The sequence below is a fragment of the Triticum aestivum genome, chromosome 2A (assembly GCF_018294505.1).
Source record: "Triticum aestivum cultivar Chinese Spring chromosome 2A, IWGSC CS RefSeq v2.1, whole genome shotgun sequence".
In the NCBI taxonomy this organism is placed as follows: Eukaryota; Viridiplantae; Streptophyta; class Magnoliopsida; order Poales; family Poaceae; genus Triticum; species Triticum aestivum.
Window position 1 is genome coordinate 583318435 of NC_057797.1, and position 18855 is coordinate 583337289.

Genomic DNA, 18855 nt, shown 5'->3' on the forward strand with positions numbered 1-18855 from the left:
GGGAGGCGTTGGCCCTCCTTGCTAGCGATTTATCTCTCCATCACTAAAAAAATGAGACTGTCTCAAAAAAAACTAAAAAAAGAGCCGCTATTTGTAGGTCGCCTGATTTTTCTAGGTGCAAGTCAATTTTTTTTGGCCGTGGACTGCTAGCATACTTTGCTTTGAGCTCGTCCGGCATATAGGTTGTGTTCGTTTAGTTTCACATTCACAGAACCTATTTTATCGGTATATTGACCTAAATTTGGAAGTTAAGCTTAAATGTTATAATTTTCTAATCACCTTCCTCATTTTCGTCGACCTCTCGATCCTTTCGGATGCTCTGCGTCATTGTGGCAGTTCGAGACAAAGCTCATGAGGCATGCCGACATCTACACATGTATCCAAAGGGTCTTGTTGCAATTTTCTGTTTTGTTTGTGGCATATGTTGTAAAGTGAACTGTACTCTGTTGAGCCTTCTTTTTCGAATGTTAGCTGGAGACCTGCCAAATCCATTGATTAGAAGAGGAGTATTACAAGTAACAACCTGGTACGAGGAACGCACTGCATAATGCAAGTGCCAAAAAAAAGAAGAAAAAGGTTGATCAGTTTATTCAGGAATACTGAGTGAAAACTTAAACATCACCTAGCTTGACTAGGCCAAAAACAGCACAATAATATGACACGCCAAAGGCAAACAGCCCACTACACACCCATGTCGGGCACTGAAGCACCTTCACTGCTGCCAGAGTGCACACCGAAAATGTTGTATCAATCCAGGCTGGACAAGCATATCCATGAAACCCAATGACATTCAAGAAGAAAGCTATGTCCGATGGAGCAAACATACGACAATCTAATCCCATGAGGTGGCCACGTAACCCACCTGGCGCTGCTTGCATGTGGAGGGTACTCCTGATGCCTCCACGGAGATGTCACACTAGCCACAACCGACCACCTCCGCGAGCCCCAAGTCCAACTACAAGACGATGCCCAGAAACACAACGCCTCGCAAAGCCAATAGCGACATCATCATCCGACCTAGGAGACCAGATCTAGGGATTCTCCATAGCATACTATTCCCTCCGTTCCGAATTACTTGTCGCAAGTATGGATGTATCTAGATGTATTTTAGTTCTAGATACATCCATTTCTACGACGAGTAATTTGAAACGAAGGGAGTAAAAAAGTTAAAGAAAGAACTGCAACATCGATGCCTCCAGAGAGGAAACAGTGCCTGTATCATCGTCGACTATTTTGGTCGCCAACAGCATCACCTGCCCAAACCCATGACCCAGCGAGCCCATCCTACCTTCCACCTTCACAACGCGGAAGCAGCACATCACTCTCGCCCTTGCGCAGCCCAAAGATGGCATGCAACAAGGACCCCGACAACGCACCATTGCACGCAGTAGCTCAGGCCCGATCGCTGACGCACTACACCGACACGTCCTCTTCTCACCAGGTCTGAGCAACCCAAGGCGTTGCCCAGGCATCTAGGCACCAATTCCAGGCTGCCTGAACACCCAACGAGCCAACACAACGCCTCCCTGCACATCCATGCCGCACCACCACACGCCCTCGCATGCCCACACAGGGCACACAAGCCAACCGACGCCACATTGTCAGCATCCCTGTAGTTCTAAATGCATTTCCAAAGGGCTGAAATTTCAAAAGGGAAGAAAAAAGGGAATATCTTAAGTAATATTTAGCTGGTATAAAGAATTAATCATTCACAGCCACTCTTATTTATAGCTCAGTCAGCTGTCACTATATGCCATGTAAAACAATTGCATTACATGGAATAATCTGTTAGATTGTCTGGACTAATGTCATGGCATTCAAAGTTTTGCTCCAGCACCAAATTTCCAGATTTTGTTGCAACGCTTTGCTAAGTACTTCATGGAGCCCGTCTGAAGAGAGACTAGACTGTCCCACAGGATACACTTGATAGAACCCGGCTGAAAGTTAACAAAACTGCCCTGGCAGCTTTCACTTCATAGAGCCTTATCAAACGGGCGTGGGTCGTTGTAGCACATATCCCACACCTTCTCAACTGCAGCTTCTGCAGCCTTTTCTGAACAGTGCGGGTTGTTCTTGACAGAAAGCAGCGCACGTCTTTTGACACATTCCTTCAGAAATGCAGAAAACGTCACAGCAGGCATAAACATTCGATTGGCAAAATAAAAATGAAAATAGGAAAATCACGCTCATTAGCTAACAAGTCAAGAACCACAGTGAAGCTGTAAACAATTCCAATAGTCACCAATAGTGATTCACTATATTTAACTATTCAAAGTTTGTAGCTTGCTAACAGAGAACCAATGCCATATGTGGTGTGAGCTCAATAACAGGACTACAAAAAGGCTGTTTTGCTTTTGCTAAAAAAAATACTTACTGGCTCATGCCCCTTTATCTTCAGGAAGCCTTTCATCAGTTCACGTTTGTAATGGCAATTGCCACTAAGATGATTAGCTCGAATCTAAGAATAAATAACACAATGTAAGCCAATTACAATAACTCACAACAGAACATAAGTTTTAGTGGCACAGTAACATGCCAATAACTTCCATTTATATGACAAGTATTTCACTACCTCAGAGCAAGCCTGGTGAGCGCAGTTTTTCCAGTCGATGTTCTTGACAACACAGTCATCATAAGCATGTACTAACTCATGAATTATGACCTGATTTATCTCATCTTGCCTTCGCATGTGATTACAGCAAACTTGTACCTGAACATAAATAAGTGGAAAATATTAGAGCAGCTCTCTCATTAATAGTTCACTTGAAATAGAATCCACAAGGAAAAAGGCCAATCAAAGAATTTTGAGAAACTAATGTAATAGGTCAGGCAATTGCACTGGCTTATACTAGTTGCTAAAGAGCATCTCCAACAGCAGCCCTATAATAGAGCAGAAAAAAATTGGTTGGAATAAAATTTGGGGCACCAAAAAGTTGTTTTTAGAGCACCAGAAAATGTTCATCTCCAACAGCTGCCCTCAAATTGGTGCCCTAAGATACATCACGTCAGTCTTTTTGTGGGTGTCCTATTTTAGGGCAGCTGTTGGAGCAGCTTTTTTGGCACACAGTGATGTAAAACAGCTGCTTTTTTATCGTCCTGCATGGCCCCCCACTGCCCTAAAATTTTGTGGCAGCCACGGCTGCTGTATATTTGCAGCACTTGGTGTTGTATTTTAGGGCTGCCCAAAATTTTTTGGAGAAAATTTTACAAATAGGGCAGCAGCAAATCCTGTCAACATGTACCGATAACAAGAAAACAGGAACCAGCTCGGCCTACCGTTGCCGTAAATGTTGCTGACTGAGGTGCAAACGTGAATTTTACATACATTTCAAAGAAAAATTCCATTCATGTACATAAAACAGATGAACCTATCTTTTGAACACTTCAGTTCAAATATTTAACACCCAGGTAGAATTCACAACTTTGGTTGTCCTACCAAGTGAATGCTTTCAGGATTCATACAAGACAATTATCTCCTCACCCATATCTTGACAACCCAATATTATCCTAGTTAATCTTTTGCTAAAACATGTCCCCAAACAACAAAAGCACTATAATTTAGAAAAGTAAACAGACCATAGTACACTCTGGTTTGCATGGAATTGTTATGATTTGTGACAACCGCAGACACTTCATGACTCCAAACATAGCGGCGACGCAAATTATTAGATTGCGATTGTAAGAAACTGGTAACCAAAAGAAAGAAGAGTAGACTACCACTTGCCCATAATCGCTCTCTCAACACCTGTTGCCTCCTCACCACCTACCCCTATCCACCCCGCCTAGCTCACCGTGCTTCTCCCCGCTCCAATGAAATCCACCATACGTCCTCTCAGGCGTTCTCTCGCCTACCTTGACATACCCTCTCGCCTCGCTGAGTCGGTCTCGGGGTTGCGCTTGGTGTGTCTCCTGCGAGATATGGTGATTTGAACCTGGGCTCGCCAAGTGACCCCCAGGGAGAATCTATGGATCCGCATGGGAGGGGGGGGGGGCAACTGAAGGGTCAGGAGCTCTTAGCGCTGATGGACGCGGTAGCTTGCGCAGATCGAGCGGCGGAGAAGATCAGGCTCAAGCTGGCTTCACGGATTCTAGACAGGACTACAATGGAGTCTGGAGTGAAGTCGCTTGTTCCAACAGGGCAAAGCACTGACACCGGAGCAGCTTCTGACGTGGGCTACGGCAGAGGCCATGTCGACATTCAGAGTTCAGCAAGCACGAGGGAGGTTGTTCAGGTTAGATTATGCGTCTTGGATTTGCCACCATGTTCTCTCCTCTACCTCGGCATACCCTAACACCTCGTTCAAGATTGGGTCTCGGGGTTGTGCTTGGCGTGTCTCCTGATTTAAATCCTGGGCTCCCTAAGTGGTCCCGAGGGAGAATCTATGGATCCGCATGGGAGGGGGAGGCAACTGACGGGTCAGGAGCTCTTAGCGCTGATGGACGCGGTAGCTCGCGCAGATCGAGCATTGGAGAAGATCAGGCTCAAGCTGGCTTTGTGGATTCTGGACAGGATTACAGTGGAGCGAGGTCGCTTGTTCCAACAAGGCAAAGCACTGACAGCGGAGCAGATTCTAGCGTGGGCTGCAGAATAGGCCACCTCAACATTCAAAGTTCAGCAAGCACGATGGAGGTTGTTCAGATTAGATTAGGCGTCGTGGATTTGCCGTCGGGGACGATGGAGGGTGCATTTGGGTTCTAAGTCAATTCCTACAGAGGATAGTGCTGCAATCTCCAGGTGCTCGACATATTGCTGGTCTTGTTGGGATCATGTTTGCGGATTCGCCATTGTTGGTCCTTGATGACTCAGTCGGTTTCCAATTCAAGGGTTGCTGGCGCGGACGAGGAGAACGCTACCGTGAGGGTTTCTAGGGTTGGGGTGCGTTGGATCCGGCTGTCAGCGTCTGCGGTGGGGTTAGACCATTTTGGACAGTTGTGGGAGCCTTTTTCCCCAATCACTCCTTCACCCCTGCCAAAACCGAGAGAAGTCACAGGTGGCGGTGTGGATCCAGCAAGATTTGTTTGTTGCATTGTGATCAAGGATTGCTTTCCTTCTGGGATCTGGGACAAGGAATTCGGTGAGAATGTGAGTTCAGCTGCTCGTGATCATCTGGGACAAGGAATTCGGTGATAAGGTGAGTTTCAGCTGCTTGCGAACATCTTGGGTTGGGAGCGCCTTGATTTCCAGCTTCTGCTGCTTAGGGTTATGATAGCTAAGGGGAACAGAGGTAGAGGAGGAAGGGAGAGGGGGACACGCGTCTACAGCAGCTGCCTCCTCCTTCGCAGTTTGATTACCTGATGGTTCTTATCCTCAGTACCCACCTCCTGTGTTTCCGCAAGGCAATCAGTGGGTACCTCTTGGTCAGCCTCAACATCAGCAACAGCAGAGCTAGGAAGGGCATCTTGGGTTGGGAGCGCCTTGATTTCCAGCTTCTGCTGCTTAGGGTTATGATAGCTAAGGGGAACAGAGGTAGAGGAGGAAGGGAGAGGGGGACACGCGTCTACAGCAGCCGCCTCCTCCTTCGCAGTTTGATTACCTGATGGTTCTTATCCTCAGTACCCACCTCCTGTGTTTCCGCAAGGCAATCAGTGGGTACCTCTTGGTCAGCCTCAACATCAGCAACAGCAGAGCTAGGAAGGGCAGCCCAAGGATGCTCATAAGGAGAACCCCGAAAAACCATCCCAGATGGCTGCAGGAAACCCCAATGGTGCTGGTACTGGCAGAGAGGTTGGAGAGGAGTTTACTGAGTATGCTCAGGTGATGTGTTTCAATTGTGATAACCCAAAACATCACAAAACCCATGTGTAAGAGACCTAAAATCTGTTTCATATGCAAATCAAGTGCACACCAGGTGGATAGCTAAGCTAGGTTTTAGCACATAGAAGTGCAGGAGATGGGTAACCTTGCAATTGGGTCTTTCAAGAATTGTGGAGTTGCATATACTGAGTCTGGTGAGATTTCTAAGGATGAACTTGCCAAAGAGTTCTCTGTAATATATAAAACCAATTGGCCTTGGCAGATTAGAGAGCTTGATCAGTGGTCCTTCTTAGTTAAGTTCACTCCTCATATTCAAGTTGAACAGGTGGCTGGCTATCCCTGTTTGGGGCTGTCAAAGGAAGACGTGACTGTCAGAGTTGCAGTTTGGAAGGAAGAATTAGAAAATTTTGAGGAATTAACTGAAACTTGGATCCAGCTTAGAGGTTTATTATTGCCTAAATGGTGTGAATGATCCATCCTTGATCAAGTAGTGTCTGCTTTTGGTCTGCTGTTGAATGTAGATAGGCAGAAAATGTTCCATAGTTTATTTGAAGTGGTCATGGTGAAAATTAAATGCAGGGATACTAGTAAGATACCATATGAAAGATTGTTCGAGTTAGAAGGGAAGATGTCTCAGACCAGAATTACTGTGGAATTACCATTAATGGGACAAGTTGAGAAGGTTACCAGTGAAAGTGGATCCGATGATGGTAATGATGGCAACCAACAGTCCAAAGAAGGTGATATGGAAACTGACAAAGGAAATGCTGGGTCTGATAGAATGTCAAATGAGAGTAATGCTAATTCTAGGAGTAGCAACAAGAGTGGAGGTAGCTTCACTGGTGGTGGTTCTCAGAGAGGTGGAGGTGCCAAGGATAACATCCAAGGAAGTTGCTGAGGATGACACACCAATTTACAAGAGGGGTGACTTGCTTTCGAACAAGGTTGCTCTGGGGACAACAAGTCGGTTAGCGTTATGGCATCTGATGATGGGGTCGCTATGCCTGCTGAACATCCTGTTAAGGAGATTAGTAGGTTCCTTCTTACTGAAATGGAGCAAGCCAGTGATGAGGAAGAACAAAAATATTCAGTTTATGCAGCACAAGAGGAAGGTGGCACAGGATCTAATGCAGATGAGGGTGTTCAAGCAGAGCAACAATATAGCTTGAACATTGACTTACCTGATGATATTATGCCTGTTTTTGAGAGCCTGGAGGTTGGTGACAGGGACCAGACTCTGGAAGACAAGCAAGAAGATCAGGATGGGAAGAAACAAAAGAAATAGAAGCTCTGGGGGCCTATTCAACCTGCCAGGAAAAGTGTTGAGTAACTGGCAGCCAGCATGTGATGGAAAAGGCCAAGCTGCTCAAAATGCAACAGAATCTGGCAATTCTAAACAAAAAAATCAAAGGTATAATTAGCTCAAATCCTTTAATTGTTTTACCAGTTGATGATATCCTTGAAAGATTTAGTAACATTTGTATACAGATCAAAGGAAACTTAGGAACTGCGGTAGATGATCATGTAGTTTGCGATAATGGATTTGTTGTCTTACAGGCCAGCTGTTGGCTGGTTCTGCTAGTGTTGATTCAGAGTACGTGGAGAATGGACTCATGTTGGGAGACATAGGCAGGGCAAGCACCCTCAGAAAATAGTTTTAAAATGAATTTATCTTTTGGAGTGCTAGAGGGGTGTCTGCAACTGGTAGAAAGAAACGCATAGATGATACAACAATCCCGCATAATCCTGCATGTGTGGGATTCCAGGAGACTAAAAAGGAAAGTTTCTCTAATTCCTTAAAAACCTTTTAGGTAATAGGACCATTGATGCTGGTGGCATCCTGGTGGGAATAGATTTAGATGTTTTAAATATTGTTAGCTGGAAAATTTCACAATTTCTTGTTAGTGTAGTCCTTCGTGATAAGAGCACTAATATTATTTCTAGAATAACTACTGTGTATGGCTCTGCCTATGAGGAAGGCAAGCAAGAGTTCATCTCTGAGTTGCGTAAGCTCTTTTTAAATTGGGATGGCCCTGCTATTGTTCAATTTCATTAGGAAACAGTCAGACAAAAGGAATAGTATAGTTGATTTTAAACGGGTAGATAAATTTAACAGTTGGTAGATTTTCGGTCCTGATAGAAATTGGTATGTCTAGTAGAAATTATACTTGGGTTAATAATCAAGAGGATTTGATCATGTCAAAAGCAGATAGGGTTTTCTGCTCTACTGAGTTTGATAACCTCTGTCCTTTAGCTAGTGCTACTGTCTTACCTAGAGTTGGAAGTGACCACACTCCGATTGTGTTGTGTGGGATTCTGGAACTGGGCAAAACCTTAGAAAATCTAGCTTTAAATTTGAAAAATGGTGGCAGACTAGACCTGACTTTAAGGATTTAGTTACCAATAGCTCTAATGTAGTGAATGTTTGGCAGCATAAAGTCATATTTCAGGAAGTTGGCTATGGTTGGAGTGCTAACATAGAGGCTTTCCTTAGGAAGCACAAAAAACAGTTGATGGAGCAATATGATAAGCTGGATATTGGTGCTGAGAATCATTCAGTCTCGGATGGAGAGAGGAATAGTTGTAGATTATTATAAAGATCTTTTTAGAGCAGAACCTAGACCTCAGATTTCTCTCGGAAATGATTTTTTAATGTAGACGAACAAGTCTCTAGTACAGAGAATGTCTTGTTAGAAGCTATTTCTAATGAGGAAGAAATTACATAGGCAGTTTTTGGTTCATATGTTGATGGTGCACCTGCCCTGATGGCCTTCCTTGTGTTTTCGTTCAATCCTTTTGGGATATAGTTAAGCAGGATTTGATTAATATGTTTAAGGCTTACTATGATCACTTTATTCCCCAGAGAAAGCAATGCTAGAACTATGAAGAAATTTAGACCGTTTGTTTACTTAATTGTTGTTTCAAGATCTTTACTGAGGTCTTTGTTAGAGTTGTATATATTTCCCGCGTAATATCCCCATTGTATAAAGGGTTTCCACCATATTTACCAAACATGTACATGTAAATATATTGACCCATGGCCACCTGGAAATACAAGTTGCATATGTCCCAACATGGTATTAGAGCCCTTGGTTATTTCTTTCACACACACAACTGTCCCCGATTCAATCTCGTGCTGTCATCATCCTCTCTGGCCGGCTCTTACTCTTGATCCAATTCACGTCGCCTTTGTTGACTTCTCAAGGACACCTATCTTCAGATCGCGTCTGGGAGATCCTCACGATCGTTGCTGCCATCTCCCTCCTCAAGCTAGTGCGCCTCCTCCAAATCAAAGCCCGATGCACCTCCAGATCGACAACCGCGGCCCTCCTCCTAGCCCGCCGCCACCACGCCCTCCTGCCCTGCCACCACCAATAGCGAACATCCGGTTGCCGACCGTCCGGTGACCTCCCGCCAGTCAACTTCTCAATCGCGCGCTCGGACTCTGTTTCCTTTTGATTCAAGGTTGTCTATTCGGTTGACTTGACCGATTACCCAAAAAAAACAGGTGCAATGTCTTCGTCGTCGGGCTATGTCGCCATCCCTCCTTGCTCGGTGATTTTTCATGGTACTAACTACACACAGTTTGTTGCCTTTATGGGCATTCATGTGTGGCATTTGTCTCGAGGGCGTTCTTTCCGGCAAGGTCACATGTCCGCCGCGCGTTCTTTCCGGCAAGGTCACATGTCCGCCGCGCCAGGTTTCTCCTATGGCTCCTACCCCGTTGACGCCACCAGATCTTGTTGCGGATGCTTCTTAGGCTAATAAGGATGCAGCTAAGGTTGTTGATGATGTTGTCGTTCATGCTTATGTGGAGGCTCTTCCCACTTACCGTGATGCCATGTCTGCTTACACTTAGTGATTTGATGACAATGCTCATGCCGCAGCTATTCTCGCTTCTACTGTTCTACCTCAGTTTGTCTCTTAGTTTATGGGCCTCATTATCATCTTCGAGATGTGGACCCATCTTCACTAGTGCATGTCTATGGTCCGCCAAGAGCAGGCTCTTCAACAGGGTGACTCCACGGTTGATGATTTCTATGCAAAGAGTTCTGCTACCTAGCCCCAGCTAGACTCTTCGCATTGCTGGTTGTGGTACTTGCTAGCGTTGCCAAGTTGTGCGGTCAGACTTGAGAGTTTCAGCACGTATACGAGTTCTTGTCTCGGCTCCATAATGAGTTTGAGCCGCGGTGTGCATCCCTATTTGCTTGTGGTCGTGTTTCCGTTTTGGAGGCGCTTTATGAGAATTGTGTTAAGGAGACTTGTCTGCATGTCGCTGATTCACTTGAGGTTCCCTTTGTGCTCTCCTGCAACGCCGCCTGCTGCACCCGCTCTAGTGCTCCGCCGCTCATGTTCACTACTTGTGGTGAGGGTCGCTCGTACTCATTGTAGTTACTGCAACAAGGATGGTCACCCCGAGTCTGATTGCTTCAAGAAGCGACACATGCACAATAAGGAGCACACATCTTCTAGGACTCATGCTTCTACTTTGACACCCTCAGTTGTCTCCTTGACTGAGTAAGATATTGTGAGATTTAAGCATCTGCTTGCTGCTTCAGGGTTTTTTTTTGACGAGTGTTGCATGTTCTGCAACTGATGCTTCTAGCACTAAGCGACCACCGTCTACATAGTCAAGTACATCCCCGTGGGTTCTGGATTCTGGAGCTTCCTTTGATATGTCTTCTGATTCTTCAACCTTGTCCTCTCTTAGATCTCACGATTTTCCTATTCATGTTCTCACAGCTAATGGTACACCTCTTTCTGTTGCTAGTCGAGGTACTCTTACCGCTTCTTTTTCTCTTCCTGGTGTTGCTCATGTTCCTCTTACCATGAACCTTTTTTCTGCTGGTCAGCTTACTGGTTATCATGTAATTCTTGACATTGATTCTTGTTCGGTTCAGGACCGTCGCACACTTTTGGTTGGGGCTAGCCCTCGCCTTCATTACTCTCAGGGTCTTTGGAAGTTAGACTGGCTTCATGTTCCTTCTGCTGCCACAGCTACCACCAGTCCCTTTGCTTCTGTCGCTTCAGCTATTGGCTCCTTCCAACAGTGGCATCATCGACTTGGTCCTCTTTGTGGCTCTTGTCTGTTATCTTTAATTCATTGAGGTCTTCTGGGATCTGTCTCAAGATATGTCTCTTTGGAGTGTCATGGTTGTAGGCTTGGCAAATAGATTCAGTAACCTTATCATACTAGTGAGTCAGTGTCTCAATGTCCTTCTGATTTAGTTCATTCCGATGTATGGGGTTCAACTCCCTTTGCTTTACAAGGGGCATCAAGATATATTATATCAATAGATGATTTCTATATTTTATGTCTTCTCGCAGTGAGGTTGCCTATCCATGCGTTTTGTGCTAACCCTTGCTGGAGAGTGTATCTTCAAGACGGTGTGTGTTGTCTTTGTTGAGCAGGGTACTCTTGCTCAGTTTTCTTGTCCTGGTGCTCATGCTCGGAATGGTGTGGCTAAGGCTAAGCATCACCATCTTCTTGAGACGACTCATGCGTTGATGATCTTGCCTCTTCCGCCTCACGTTTGGGTTGAGGTTGTTTCCAGTTCTACTTATCTCATCAATATCCAGCCATCCGCTGCTCTGCAAGGTGGCATTCCTTTCGAGTGTCTTCTTTATCGTTCTCCTGATTATTCGGTGCTTCGTTTGTTTGGTTGTGTTTACTATATTCCTCTTGCCCCCTGAGAATGCACCAAACTGACCGTTCAGTCTATTGAATGCGTCTTCTTGGGATACAATGATGAGCATAAGGGCTATCGTTGTTGGGACCCTATCAGTCGTTGAATGCATATTTCTCGGGATGTGACTTTTGAGGAGTCCCATCCCTTCTACTCACGTCCATCTTCCCCCACCTTTTCAATGGTGGACACCTCTTTCCTCACTTTTCCCGACACACTTATCACTCTTGTTGAGCCCTTGTGTACGCATCCCACTACTCCTGCTTCTCACACTATTGCAGATCCGACGACACCATCTCCTATGGTTTCCTCACCTCACTTATCACATATTCACAGGATTATGGACCGCCATCCTTGGTGGCATCCCCGTCTCCATCACTTGAATCTATCACGATGGTTCCTCCTCGTATTTGTCCCTCTTTTTGTCACTATTACACTCGTCGTACACGTGTTGTTGATGAGTTGAGTTTATTGATGAGCCATCTACTTCTCATGTTCCATCTTCCTCGTCTTAGCCTACCTATGGCTTACATCATCGCCCGCTTTCACCTGTCGATTGCTATGGTTTTTAAGTGCTAGCGTTGTTGTTCTTGAGCCGACTTCTTATCGTGATGTTGTTCATCACAAATGGCAGCTTATCATGCAGAGATTGCTACTCTTGAGCGCACATGCACGTGGGATCTTGTTTCTCTTCCTCCCCGGGTTCATCCCATCACTTGTAAGTGGGTCTACCAGGTTAAGTGATGAGGAACAATAGATGAGAGAAAAAGAAGAAAAACACATGCCAGATCTGTTTGGCTACTTCTAGAGTTCTAGATGCTTCCACTCCAGTGTAGTATTTCTTTTTTGTTCTTTTCTACCCTACCCACTGTCTTCTAGAGTCTTCTAGTTGTGAGTAGCTGTGAGTAGAATGGTGGAACTTAAATAATGTTTTCTAGAGTATTCTAGCTATAAGTAGAAGTATGTGAAGGCTTCCCAAAGCCCTATAAATAGAGGTCCTTACCTCTACTTTGTACCTAGACTATGCACCCACTACCTATAATAGAACTGGTTGTTCTTATCTAAGATCTTGGAGTAGATCTTGTGCCCTGGGAGTTCTGGATCGAACTCTTGCTGCCCTATCGGCCTACATTCGCCTCTAGAGCGATATCTAACACAGCACGTTGAAGCTGTTCCTTCAACACTTGTGCTGTACACATTATAGCAGCAAGGTGGAGTTGCTCCTCCACAACCTTTGTGCTGCTTCATTAAGACTTGCTTCGCTGATTCTCTTGAGCACTACAAAGTTCGTCTTGTGGCTCGTGGCTTTCAGCAGGGGCATGGTCTTAATTACGATAAGACTTTTGCTCTAGTGACCCATATGACCACTACTCGCACACTTCTTGCTGTGGCTTATGTTCATCATTGGTCTGTATCTCAGCTTGATGTTAAGAATACCTTTCTTAATAGTGAGTTGTGCGAGGAGGTTTACATGCAGTCACAACCTGAGTATTCTGTCCCTGATGGCATGATCTGTTGCCTTCATCGCTCTCTATATGGCCCTAAGCAAGCCCCTCATGCCCGGTTTGACCGTTTCGCCTCTGTGGTGATTGTTGTTGGGTTTTTTGGCGAGTGCTCATGATCTTGCAATGTTTGCCCACCTTTCTGCTCATGGCCTGACTCTTCTTTTATATGTTGATGACATGATCAACACTGGTGACTACCCTGTTTACATTGCCTTTGTGAAGGCACATCTTAGTGAGCAGTTTCTTATGTCTGGTCTTGGCCCTCTTCATTGTTTTCTTGGGATTGAGGTTTCTTCTACCTCTGATAGCTTCTTTGTTTCCCAAGATAAGTATATCTAGGATCTTCTTGCCCGTGTTGCTCTTACTGATATGCGCAATGTTAAGACTACCATGGAGCTCAATGTTCACCTATGTGCTTTTGATTGTGACCCCTTGTTTGGTCCGGCGTGTTATCGTCTTGTTGAGAGTCTTGTCTATCTAGTTGTCACTCGTCCAGATATCTCCTATCATGTCCATATTTTGAGTCAGTTTGTTTCTGCTTCCACTTCAGTTCATTATAGTCACCTTCTTCGTGTTCTATGATATCTTCATGGCACGACTTCTCCCCGTCCTTTCTTTCCCCGCTCCAGTTCATTACAGCTTCAGGCCTATTCTACGTGGGCTAGTGGTCCCTTTTGTTCACTTTCTACTTACTGTGTTTGGTGGTTCTCTCATTGCCTGGAAAACGAAGAAACATACTACAGTTTCCTATTCGAGTACAGAGGCTGAGTTGCAAACTATGACTGTTTTGACGGCATAGGTGACTTGGTTACGATGGTTACTTAAGGAGTTTGGCGTTTCTGTTACTACACCTACTCCCCTCTTGTTAAAGGGTACATGTGCTATAAGTATTGTGTGTAACCCTATGAAGCATAAGCTCATCAAACATATTGGTGTTTATGCTCCTTTTGTGAGCGTTGGTGTGCATGATCAAATCATTGCTCTTATTAGCTACAATGCATGGACACGGCAAAAGTTGCCGAATCCCCATGCTGACACGGCGGGACACGGGGACACGCGGGGAAACGCGTATCCCGCCGTATTTCCCGAATTAAGAATTAAAAGAAAGAAAGAAAAGGGAGGACACGGCTGGGACACGGAAGGGATACGAGGCAACGCTGGATCTGGAGCACCCTCCCGCCGCAGCGCTGCTGCTGCTGCGCCCTCGCCGTCGTGCTGCTGCTGTGCCCTCGCTGCTGCGCCCGCGACGCCGCCGCCGCCGCTGCATCCCCCACTGCAGCGCTGGCCGCTGCTGCTTCGGCAGCAAGAGGAGCACGCTAGGAGGAGAGCGGTGGCGAGAGCTGCTGGCCTGCTGCGGGGTAGATGAGAGATCCATCGCTGGGAGGAGAGTGGCGGCTTGGTCAAAGCGTTAGGGCAGAGAGAGATAGGGTTTGAGTTTTTGACGGTGCAAATTAATCTGTAGCATCCGCTTGCTCTTGAAATGGCCCAACTACTAATGGATCATCTTCTTTGTGGCCCAGTTACTGCTGAATGGGGCAATCTCTTTCTCGTTATTTTTTTGTCTTTAACTCTATATTACATGGCATATTTTTATTTATTTTTATATATACTTGCCGTGTCCCCGATGGGCTGTTTATGGAAAATGTCGTATCCCGTGTCCCCGTATGCGTGTCGCCGTGTCCATGTCCCCATATCCGTGCTTTTTAGCTTATTAGAGTTACAGTTGGCAGATTTCTTTATGAAGGCCCAAACTAGAGCATAGCATCTCTCCAAACTTAGTGTTGTTGATCCACCCTGAGTTTGAGGGGGGTGTTAGAGTTGTATATATTTGTCATGTAATATCCCCATTGTATAAGGGGTTTCCTGCATATTTACCACACCCGTACATGTATATATATTAGCCCATGGCCACCTGGAAATACAGATTGCATATTTCCTAACAGCTCTGATTATTAGTAGGATGATCTCGGAACACTAGTCTGCTTCCATTAGAGGTAGATACATCTTAAAGAGTGTAGTGACTGCACATGAAATTGTTCATGTGTGTCCAATCTTCTAGTGATAAAGGGCTAGTGTTTATAAGGGTCTGTTTGGATAGTGTCCACACTGAATCGTGCCTGGCTTGGAGCCTCCCTGAACTGTGCCTGGACAGTGTTTGGTTGCTGTCCTGCAAAAGTTGTTGCTAGCCTGGCCTGGTTACCTGACATTTTGCTTAGCATGGAATTTGACCCAGGCAGTCCGCTTAGCCTGGACCAGGCACTCAAAAAAGGATGCCTGGGTAGCTGCCTGGGCAATGTTTCCCTGCCTCGTTGAGCTTATGGGCGTTCAATCTCCATCAATCATGCTAGTAAATTATTTAAATATTTCACCAGGCCAGGCCACCAACAAAACACATGATGTCCAGGCAGCCACACCATGCATAAAAGCAAGGGAGTACCAGGCGGATGACAGACAGCCTCTTTTACCAGGCATGAAGCCCAGGCCAACAACCAAACATGCCCTAAAATTGACTATGAGAAGGCCTATGACAAGGTTAACTATTCAAGGTTTTGGTAGTAAGTGGATTAACTGGATTGACATGATTGCTCAAAATGGTACCATAGGAGGCAAGATTAATGGGGAGAGTGTTCTTTACTACTAGTAGAGGGCTTAGGCAAGGGCACCCTCTTTCTCCCTTGTTTAATCTCGTTCTGGTTATTTTTGACGAAATGCTAGTTAAAGGTGGAAAGTAGGGCTCATTAGAGGTCTTTGTCCAAACTTTATTCCTGGGGGTGCTTGTTTAGAATATGCTGATGATACTTTCCTATGAAATATTTAGGATTACCTTTACACTTTGAGCAGTTGAGGAGAGAGGATCTTCAACCTTTAGTGGATTTTATGTTAGCTAGAATAGCTGATGGAAAGGCAAGTTACGTTCTATGTTGGGCAAAGTGACTTCAATTAGGTCTTGTTTATTCAGTATTCCAAATTACATGCTTTCCTTCTTAAAATTCCCTAAGTGGGCTATAGCTTTAGTGAATTCTCAAATGGCCAAATGCATGTGGAGTAATAGTGAAGGAAATTAAAAAAATCATCTTGCAAACTGGCCATCTCTCTCCATAAGGAGTACGGGGGTTATGGGAGTGCCAAATATCCAAGGCCTTAACATGATCATGAGGAAGGAATATGGGGGTACGGGAGTGCCAAATATCCAAAAGGTATATTGCAAGGGAAGGAACATTGTGGAGAAAAGTTATAGATGCTAAGTATAATACTAGAAATCCTAATGTGCTCTGCTGCCATGACTCTCACCCCTCTCAGTTCTGTTAAATCTGGATACAAGTGGCATGTAGGTAATGGCAGATCAGTTCGTTTTGGGGAAGACATTTGGTTTGGCAACTCTCCTCTGGCCACACAATTTTGGGATATCTATTGTGTGGTCAATGAGACAAATAAGACTGTTTGAGCTCTGGGATGGGATTCAGTTGAAGTGCACCTTTAGGAGGACCTTCACTGAAGATCTCATGGTCATGTGGATAGACTTAGAATCTGTTGTATTTGTAGAGCAGGAGGAAAGCTTAGTTTGGTAGTATGAGTCTAAAGGGGTATGTTCCTATAAATCCCTATATGCAATTGTGAACTTGAGAGGGGTCCAACCTGTCCTGTTACCGGCTGTCTAGCAACTTAAAGTCCCCCCTACGATTCAGGGGTTCTTGTGGCTCTTATCACCTGTGATAGCCTGAGGAGGAGCAGCATGACAAAACCTCTGGAATGTAGACATTGTGGTGAAATTGAGTCAGTGTACCATCTGAACATTGAATGTTTGAATGTATTGTTGCTAAATCCATTTAGAATGATGCTGAGCTTATATTTGGTGTTAGCATTGTAGATTTTAGATCTTTAGCTGTTCACTGGCTTTAAATAAAATAAGAAAACTAAATTATGTTTCTTATGCTGTCCTGTGGGGACTTTGGAACTGCAGAAATGGCTTAGTTTTTTACCAAATGCACCTGGATCTCTGTGAAAAAACAGGTGTGGCATCTGACAGTAGGGTTCCTGGGAGACTGTCTTTAACAAATGCACCTGGATCCCTATGAAACAGGTGTGGCATCTGATAGTGGGGTTTCTGGGGGACTGGGCAAAATCCCTCAAAGAACCATTTGGGGAAAAGGCCGTCTTTTTTCAGGGAATTGATGCTCAGGAAACTGAGCGTCAATCCTGGGCTGAAGCTGTTGTTAGTGTTGAGCATGGAGGGCGTGCTTCTCTGAGCCCCTGTAAGTGGAGTGCCAACATGAACCGGGGGCGAGGCTCCTTTTGATCGATTTTTTTTTATTAGATTGCCAACGTGAACCCCTGTAAGTGGAGCGCCAGCCATAAAGCACCGATAATGAGGGGAGAGGGAATGGAGAACAGCATACCCCCACGCCGCTTGCGTAGTTCCCGCTGGACGTGCAGATGGCCGCCCGGAAAAGCGTCGGCCATACGGTGCACCCGGCTTTCTCGATCTGCTCCCTCAGGAACACCACCTTCGGATCTATCATCAATTGACAACGCGAGTCAGGAGATGGGAGGAAGAAAAGAAAGGGCGATGGGTGAGTAGAGGCGTAAGCAAGCGCGTACCTTTGAGAGCCAATTGAACGCCGGCGACGCATTTCTGCCACGGCATGGCATTGCGGGTCACGTGCGGCCGAGAAGCGGGAGGCGCCTCCGCTATTGGGGTCTTCGGCGGGACGCTGCCGCCGTCGCCTGCGGCGGCCGCCATTGTTCTGTACCTCTGGCGGCAGCTGCGTCGTGGGTTCCAGAGGCCGAAAAGTCGAAGCGAGATTGGTCTTCAGGGTCGCTAGGGTAAAGTTGGGATCTCTGGGCCGGAAGGTGATTGGGCTCAGTTATCAGAAGACCACCACGGGCTGTGTTGGCCCTCCATCATTGAAAAAGCAAATGAAATCGGATGCCTCAAAAAAAAGTGAAATCGGATTGCCTAAAAAAAGAAAATGAAATCGGAAAAAAAACAGGACTCTAAAAGCACAGAATCGAAAAAAAGCCTAGTGAAAAATGAAGAAGACACCAAAGACCCAAAAAGAAAAGGCGAAAGAGGGTTGATTGAAGTACGGTTTTTGTGTGGTTTTTTTTGTGAAATCTTCTCATCTATTTATCTTCAATTATGATAGTACAACGAACATCAGAAATAATAAAATACCCACTCCGTCCGTCCGAAAAAGAAGGTCGATGTGGCAATTTTTTGAAAACCCCCCTCCGCAAATTGCCGACACAACCAGCACTCCCCGCTCTTCTCCCCTGCGTCGGCTGCTCGACTCACACGTGCAGCTTCCCCGGGCTTCGTCGGAGCTCCCCCGCCCCACGCCTCCATCGCATTGGTTCACCATCCTTTGCCGCGTTGTTTCCCTGGGTGAGGAGAAGGCTCGTTTTTTTTTTTTTTGATCTGCTCTCCAACGGATGCATCCTTCCACCATTGTGGCGAGCGGGAGCTGGCCCTGCCCATCGTCAATCTCATATACGTCGCTGCTAACCTCATCCATCTTGCCATCAACCTCGTCCATGAAGCCGGTCCACGCAGATCGACCGATGGGAGGCAGGAGGCTCATGGAGTTGTACAAGCCGGATCCCAGCCAGCGCCTCACGTACCACAACGGCAGCATGCTCAGCGATGACATCCCGTGTGCATTACCACATCAAGACTGAATTTCACTCCATCTGTCCCCAAACATATGTCCCCAAACTGTCAAAACTGGATTTTGCTCACTGAAAATTTGATAGTGAAGTACTGTTAAAACTGTACTACTCATTGAAAACAGTGGAGTGTACACTGTCTAAATTTCATTGCAGTCAAATTTTATGAAGTTGGGAGCTTGATAGATATACTCTGATGCTTTATGATGTACTCAAATTTTTGTGTCCTGATGCTTTATAA

The 18855-nt window shown here is 45.6% G+C and overlaps 1 protein-coding gene across 1 annotated transcript; it reads right to left on the reverse strand.

The window, feature by feature from the left end:
• Positions 1-1669: 1669 nt before the first annotated feature.
• On the reverse strand, positions 1670-17798 carry LOC123189557 (mitochondrial inner membrane protease atp23). Its single transcript, XM_044601998.1, has 5 exons — positions 17547-17798; positions 17345-17460; positions 2573-2710; positions 2375-2458; positions 1670-2108 (listed from the first exon to the last, which is right to left on the reverse strand). Exons 1-5 carry the CDS (start codon positions 17686-17688, stop codon positions 1974-1976), a joined length of 615 nt encoding a protein of 204 aa, XP_044457933.1. The 5' UTR covers positions 17689-17798; the 3' UTR covers positions 1670-1973.
• Positions 17799-18855: the final 1057 nt, after the last annotated feature.